At 45.6% G+C, this 7,548-nt stretch overlaps 1 protein-coding gene across 1 annotated transcript; it reads right to left on the minus strand.

Annotated features, from left to right (window-relative positions):
* Positions 1–3,374: 3,374 nt before the first annotated feature.
* Positions 3,375–7,262, minus strand: uts2r3 (urotensin-2 receptor 3). Its single transcript, XM_035162811.2, has 2 exons — positions 7,006–7,262; positions 3,375–5,530 (listed from the first exon to the last, which is right to left on the minus strand). Exon 2 carries the CDS (start codon positions 5,474–5,476, stop codon positions 4,331–4,333), a length of 1,146 nt encoding a protein of 381 aa, XP_035018702.1. The 5' UTR covers positions 5,477–5,530; positions 7,006–7,262; the 3' UTR covers positions 3,375–4,330.
* Between the last annotated feature and the right edge of the window lie 286 nt (positions 7,263–7,548).

Below are 7,548 nucleotides of genomic sequence, written 5' to 3' on the forward strand. Positions count from 1 at the left end.
TGATGGATTCACCATTTCAGCACTAATACACAAAAGGCAACACAAGCTTTTGCTGTAATGTGGACCAGTGTCATGGTATCGGGTACTGTCCCTCCTCAGCCATGATCTCCCTGCATGAACACAGCGTGGCGCTCGGATGAGTGAAGTGTCAGGAGGTCAGAGGTCAGGGGAGCTGTGAGGCCGGAGCTGACAGGGATGACTGTTTACGGGCAGAGTGCTGCCAGGAGGAGGAGGCCGCGCAGCACAGAGACACGGTGAAACACAGCGAGAGGGGCAGACGCGCCATATTTACTGTCTTTCCTAGTAAGAGCTCAAGTGCGAACCCGTAATGTGTATGTCGGTTGATGTAACCTCCGGCCTTCAAGGCACACACGCCTGGGTCTGGCCTGATCCTGGCGGCTGACACCGAGGTGTAAAGTCAGGGGACGTGATGGGAAGGAGGGCGCCTCACAGTGGGGTTACCATGGACTGAACAAAGAGACACTGTGAGCTCCTGGGTTTCAGAGTTTGCTGTCAAATCAGCAATTACAAGCAGTTTTTTTTTTAAGGCCGTGTTGACTACATGCGTGGGTATCATGAAGTCTATTGATTTAGTGCCTTTGATAGATGCTGCTGTGATGTCGCAGATGTTGAAATCTGGAATTCTATCAAGAGTTTCCGTCATTCATAATCCTCAAGCGTCTGGTGAATTAACTTCATATATGGTGAGAGGACCATGCAGAGGAATGAGAGTGTAGGCGAGGCAGAGAGTGTGGAGGCGACAGAAAATGATTGAGAGAGGGAAAACAGATGGGGAGATTGAATTTTAGAGGAGGGCAGGCGGAGGCAGCGTGCTAGGGGAATCTTTTTTTTGTGTGTGTGTGCGTATGTCTGGAGAGAATGGGAGCCTCTTATACACCTCACAGCGTGAATCTGGCCCGGGCTGCGGCCTCGTCTCGTCTACACAGCGGGATGCTTTCCTGAGCGGGCTGCCCATGGGAGGGGCACCTGCAGGAGCCTCAAACACTGGTCAAGAGGGAGAGCCTGACGGGCGGGGCGAGGGGGTGCAGGCATGGAAAGATGCGTGCTGGTTCCAGGAAACGGACATGTGCTGGGACTTATGAAATCCTCAGGTAGAACACACAGGGATGTTCCCCGAAAGAAAATATGGGGCATTGTGTTTTCCCCGTGGACACTGCCTGCAATCGCAGGATGAAATCAGAAGCTTCTGTCGCACACGAGGACAAAAGTTATGATTGGAGCAAGTCGGCCGGCGCTGGCAACTACTAACACAAACAACACAAGGTTTATAGATCGGCCGGTCTGCCAACTGAGACAATATTTTCCATCCATTTGGTTGGGTTGACCAAACACCGTGTATTTGTAGTTTATCAAACGCGCAGTCATCCCAGCCGACCTGAGGGAAGACTTAATCATCTGATATATTGAGTTTGAGAAGACACCCAGAACCTGTCCACTGTGAAGACGCAGAAAATCGAACAACAAGCTCTCTGTGCTTTAATATCCACGCCACCGCTGCACAATGTCTTTTTTGGACAAGTTTCATCTTTACACAAGCTGCACCCTCCATCTTCTCTGTCATTGTGGTATGAACCCAGGGGTCCCAAACTCACCAGATCTCATATGAGGCCTGGTGATTTGAGCTGTAAATGGAACTCGCTCCTTGTCTGCAAGAAATTCCTTTCAAACGGACAAATGTGCTGAGAGGGCCTCGCTGTCTGTGAAATGTGGATGGCTATTGCATTAAGTTCACAACAGAGGGCGCCCCCTGTGGTGTGTGACCGCACAGGGCTCCGGGTAATAACTGCACTGGGAACATTATGCTCAGACGTATCCAGGCCAGGTAAATGGAAACACATGGCAGGCAGCATTGACTGTGGAAGGGCCCTATACAGCCTCAGAATTAATGGAATCACAGAAGAGAAAATGTCCCGAGCTCCTTTAACAAATACCTTCGGTACGTGTTTCTTTAACCCTGTCTGTATATCACCAGTGCAGTGCAGCCCTGTTGGGTGTCCCAGCTTCTCCTGCAGCCCTCAGCTGTTCTTCTCCTCTGTGAATCTTCCTGCACGTGTTCACTTTATGCACAAATAAATGAACCCAAACTCAAACTTTGTTTTCCTCAAGTATTTCGAGGCTCATTTTACGTCACATTTAACATGAAATCACTTTGATAAGTGAATACCTGGGGTTTATGTTCTCACACAAGTTACTGAACGTCAAGTCTAAACACAGTTAAGCACAGTTAATGGAGCGTAATGGGATTCTGTGTCATAGTGACAAAGAGAACAACGCCCACATATTTCACTTGAGGCCAACTCTGAACAACCAGTGATGAAATTAAAAACTTAGTCGATCCGTGCTGCCTCTTTTGTGTAAACATTTCTTAGAGCTCTGGTAAATTGTCTTTGCATAATTTGACGCTTTAGTTTTGCATTAACGACATAAGCTACATTAGATATTTTGTAAAAACATTAGAGCCTGGTCGAAGATTTCAGTTGATATGAGCCTTTCACAGATGTATTGTATCAGTGTGTTGATAAATGTCAACATGAAACTTTAAAGAATAAATGATGCAGAAAAGACATTTAAACTTAAACAGATGTATTTATTTTCTTAATTCAAGTTCTTTATATTTGTTTGTATTTATGTTCTCTTTTTATTTATAGTTATTCATAATATGTTTTATGGTTTAACTGTAAAATATCAAGCCTCTGTTACATTTCTCTGCCAAAATAGTTCAAAAATTATGTCTGAGCAATCATTTTTATGTATATATAATATAATCTGCTGATAAACCGATATCAGAACTTTTCTACACCTTAATATTGGTTGGCGGTTTACCCAAAATCAGTCGGGCTCTAAAAGAAATCCCTTTTTTTCACAGTGCATCACATGGAAAATCACAATCAGGACCTTAAACCCAGACGCCTCAAGTATACCCCCTCCCCCACACACCAGCCTGATACCCCCCCACCGATTTTGTCCCATCTTCCCATCCCTCTATGTCAAACACCAGTATTTGCTCATCTGCGTCAAAGAGCAGCAGGGTTTGTGATACAGTACAGTGCAGCCTTTGAGTCAGACAGGCAGACACAGACTGTTGCTACAGGGATACACACAGAAACAGACACACAAGAGCTGGGAAGATCCTCTTGAGCTGCTAACACACACACACACACACACACACACACACACACACACACACACACACACACACACACACACACACACACACACACACACACACACACACACACACCCACACACACACACACAGAAGTATGAATGCAACTTACAAGACGTCCCTATTTAGATATCTTGTTCCTTTGTGCACGGCCAAACTGTAGTTAAAGATCCAGCAACACATTGTATTACAGAAAGCATAGTTTTTATTCAAGGCTGTATATTATGCATTATTATAAACATCAGTTACAGTCAACACAAGGCGAGGCCATGTAAAACACCATTCATAATAATAACTAAACTGGCAAACCCAACATGCAGGTCGTGATAATATAAACTTATATTGTTTTATATGAGTCAGTCGAAGCAAACCAAGATTGTTGACCTGCTCCAACATGTGTCAACAAACTGGTGTCTCAACAAGGTCCGGACCAGTTACAACCAGTCGTTCTCTGATTGTTCTCTGAAAATGAGCAGAAGTGCGTCACGGCTTTACTGGAAATGCTTGTGCATGTGCAACATATGACATAATCTGTCCTCTTAATATTTTGTAGCACCGATTTGCTTGAAGGACAACAAATCTATTTACAAACTAAAAAATCCTCTCTATTCTTAGATCTTTCAGTTTAGGGTTAAATGATGTTAAATTATTGTAGTGTCCACTTATGTAAAAAGTGACATTTCCATAGTCACAAGTATAATCTCAATAAGACATTTAAAACCAAATGATCAACATGTAAGTTTACAGCAAGTTGAGACATTATTTGATATGAACACCGATGTTTTTGAAAAGATAGGTGACACACTGAGATTGTCGTCTTTTGCTGGTAAAACCCATCTAATCTCCAAATAGGAAATATTGTCTACTCGTAAAGCTTTTATGCACTGGCAAACAAAACAAAGATAGTTAACATTTAATCTCTTAATAGAATATTTATTTCTGTTCACAAAGCATTTTACAAAGTGCTATCATTTGCTTGGTATCATTGTTTCCTTGGCTGATTCTAAATCAATCGTCTTTGCACTAATAAATTCATAAAGCCTTTGTGTACATCACCTTTTCACACATTTGCATACTGGTAAACACACGTACACACTCACATTATTATCTGTGCCGTCGACACACTGAGTCACTGACATCACACTACTGCAGTGGACTGCTCTTGCGGCAGAGCTGATTTGCTGATGTCAGCGTCTGCCTGTTGCGTCTTCGCTTTCCTGTCAATAGTGTGTAGAAGAACGGATTCACACAAGAGTTTCCATAGGTCAGCCCCGTCAGGATGCGATTCACTGTCACCTGCGTCCCCACCGGGACTGTCCGCAGCATGTCGGGCTGGTACAGCGGCAGCAGCTGCCAGATCCAGAAAGGGAGAAAACAGGCCCAAAAGGCCAGAACGATACCCAGGATGAGGAGCAGGACTTTGGGTTTGGGAGCACGGGCAGGACAAGCAGTGCTGCTCGCAGTGGCCCAGGCCGGCCTGGTCTGAGACACCCAGTACCGCCGGCCCAGGGTGGCATAGAGGGCTCCGATGGCCAGCCCAGGCCCGAGGATGCTGGTGCAGAACAGCACACTCAGATAGGCTTTGGAGCTCTGCTCGTCCCACGCCGGCACACACAGCTGGCCCTCCTGGTTCTCCCCGTCCTCCAGGTGCAGGGTGATCATCATGGGCAGACTCAGAGCCACGGCCAGCCCCCAGGCCAGGCCCACACGCAGCAGGCCGGAGGAGTTGGAGGAGGAGGTGTGCAAGGGGTGAGCCACAGCCCGGTAGCGGTCCAGACTCATGGCGGTGAGAGTGAAGATGGAGGCGTGCATGGTGAGGAGGTCCAGGCTCAGGAGGAGGCGGCAGCCCGGCTCACCAAAGGCCCAGCCAGACGCCAGGCTGTCGTACACGATGAAGGGGGCGGTGAAAAGGTAGAGCAGGTCGGCAAGGGCGAGGCTCAGCACCTGGAGGTGAAGAGAGGTGGAGGAGGAAGAAGAAGACGAGATGGGGGAGGTGGAGGGGGAGGAGGCGTTGGCGAGGCAGAATGGTATAGGTACTCTCATCAGGCAGCAGGATGGCCCTGCTGCGCGTCTTCTCTTGCTCCTCCTGCGCCTCAGAAGGAGGCCTAACGTGTACAGGTTTCCTGTGATACCCAGCAAGGAGAGGAGGGAGAGGAGGGAGCAGAAGAGAGCGGTGGATGCCAGGCTGGGTGATGGAGAGAGGGAGGGAGACGGGGAAGGTATAGAGACATTGGGGGTGATGGGGAAGGTGTATGGGGAGGGTGGAGGCAAAGAACCTGAGAAGTCCATAATGTGGAGTTTTTAAAGTTATAAGGAACGTAGCGATGGAGTTTAAAGCTCAATCTGTTTCAGATGCAGTTTCAGCAGAGAGAGAAAGGAGAGGAAAGAAAGAAAGAGAAGAGAAAAAGGTGGAGAGGACAACAAAGGGATAATTTGTTAGTTTTATCACTATTTTCCACTTTGTCGTATTTTCTGGAGATTTTATTTATTTGACACAAGGATGAAGGAAACTGATGCTTTGAGATTACTGACCTGTGATTTATGTGCAGTATATTTGGTGACACCAGATAAAGTAAATACAGTCGTATAAACATGTAGAAATGAACAATGTCAGCGAAACCAGGGATGGTTTATGTTTGAGCAGAAACCTGTCCTGGCTGCCACAGCCTTCACACTTTTATAGTTTAACAAGGAGCCGAGCGAGGCTGTTCGGGTTCTAGTAAAATAATTGGATTTTCAGAGTAGGAGGGCTCGGTTGGAAGGTTGTAAATCTGGACTCAAACCTCCCAAAGGCTGGTTCCTCCTTAGGTCAACCACTGGGCAACAATTAGTCTAAGTGGGACACCAAGATGTCGTAAAACTAACATGGCCCAAAAGTCGGTTTGTCAAGTTTTACTTTACCTTTCTTTGGTTTGTTGTTTGGATGTGGATCTGTGACTCTATCCTGGAGCTGTCATGCAGTTTAGTCATAAGAACAAACTGAAATTGATCCATTTAAACTTTGCTGCTCCAGAAGAAGAGACAATATGTTGTACCTTATCTTTTCTGACATTGTTCTGTGACACGAGTCTAATAGTTTTCGTCCATGACGGATGGTTTTCTGCAGTAATGTTATCTGCAGCGACATCAAAGTGGACGCAGGGAGTCTGACAGGAACGGCCTGTATGACACATGGTGGCCCCCGGCGGCTCCGGGGTTAAGAGCTCCTGTTGAACTGTGGAGGCGCAGCTGATCCCCCGCGGTGCTGCGCGCCTCCATACGTTACCGGCTCCCCTTTAAATAACAGACTTATATTCATGACAAGACCCTTTGAAGCTGGGAGTCGGTGCAGAGGAGGATTTTCCTTTATTTAGATTTATTCAGCTGAATTCTTCTAATAATAAACGGTGGGATTGTCTTTGATCCAAATGGGTAAACGTGTTTATCTATGCACTTTTAAAATGAATAAATATTTTTAACAAAAGCCTACAATCCCAAAAAGTGAAATAACTCCAAAGTAAAATGAGTCATATTTGATTACACACATTTAAAGACCTCACTGTTAGAAATTAAATTGAAGGTCACTTCAAATATTAAGCCAATATATGGATCCACACACTTTGTATGCCTTGAGAATATTGGTTCATAGTCTACATCACGTTATAACTTGTATTGAGATATGTCAAAATATTATAAGCAACTATTGCAAAACGTTGCTATAATTTGAGGCCTATGTCAACGCTTATGAAAAAGAATATATGCATAGGCCTATGATCCACACAGTATTTATGTAGAACTATAACCATTGATTCACCATATTTGTTTTTTCTTTAACTTACCCTAGAACAGCTTCATCCCAGATGCTGCTGTAGAAATAATGTTCCATGCATTTGTTCGGAGAAAAAGTTCCATTTCCATTTTCAAACGCTCATGCTTTGTTGAGAAACCCCTCGGACCTCTTCAGGCACAAAGTTAGGATGATCGGTTGTCTTCAGCAGGAGGAGGTGATGAAGTCGGAAGGTGATAATCTTCCTCAGAACTTTCGGTGATCTGATCTCCGCTGTGTGTCCCGTCCCGTCCTCAGTGCAGCTCTGCCTCCTCGGCTCAGGGTTGGATGTGTCTGAGTCGACGGGAGAGGGGTGAGTGTGAGGGGGGGGAAAGTGGGTGGGATGGGATGCTGAGGGAGGGGGTCTCATCCCGCACCGGACTGATTAATAATTTTAAGTTGTGTTGGCCTGATCTGGGGTCCAGGGCACCCCCACAGAGTGAGTTAAATGTTTATTTTTTTCCATTTGTTGAAAGCACCGCAGCAACAGAATATATAACAATATCCTTCCAAATTATAGATTTCACTCTCCAACAATTAATAATGGTAAGAAATA

Source organism: Hippoglossus stenolepis, chromosome 8 (genome assembly GCF_022539355.2).
Source record: "Hippoglossus stenolepis isolate QCI-W04-F060 chromosome 8, HSTE1.2, whole genome shotgun sequence".
Taxonomy (NCBI): Eukaryota; Metazoa; Chordata; class Actinopteri; order Pleuronectiformes; family Pleuronectidae; genus Hippoglossus; species Hippoglossus stenolepis.

What these genes read in the sequence shown, in the direction of transcription:
- uts2r3 (XM_035162811.2), bottom strand. Translation starts at nt 5,476, where the DNA reads ATGGACTTCTCAGGTTCTTTGCCTCCACCCTCCCCATACACCTTCCCC.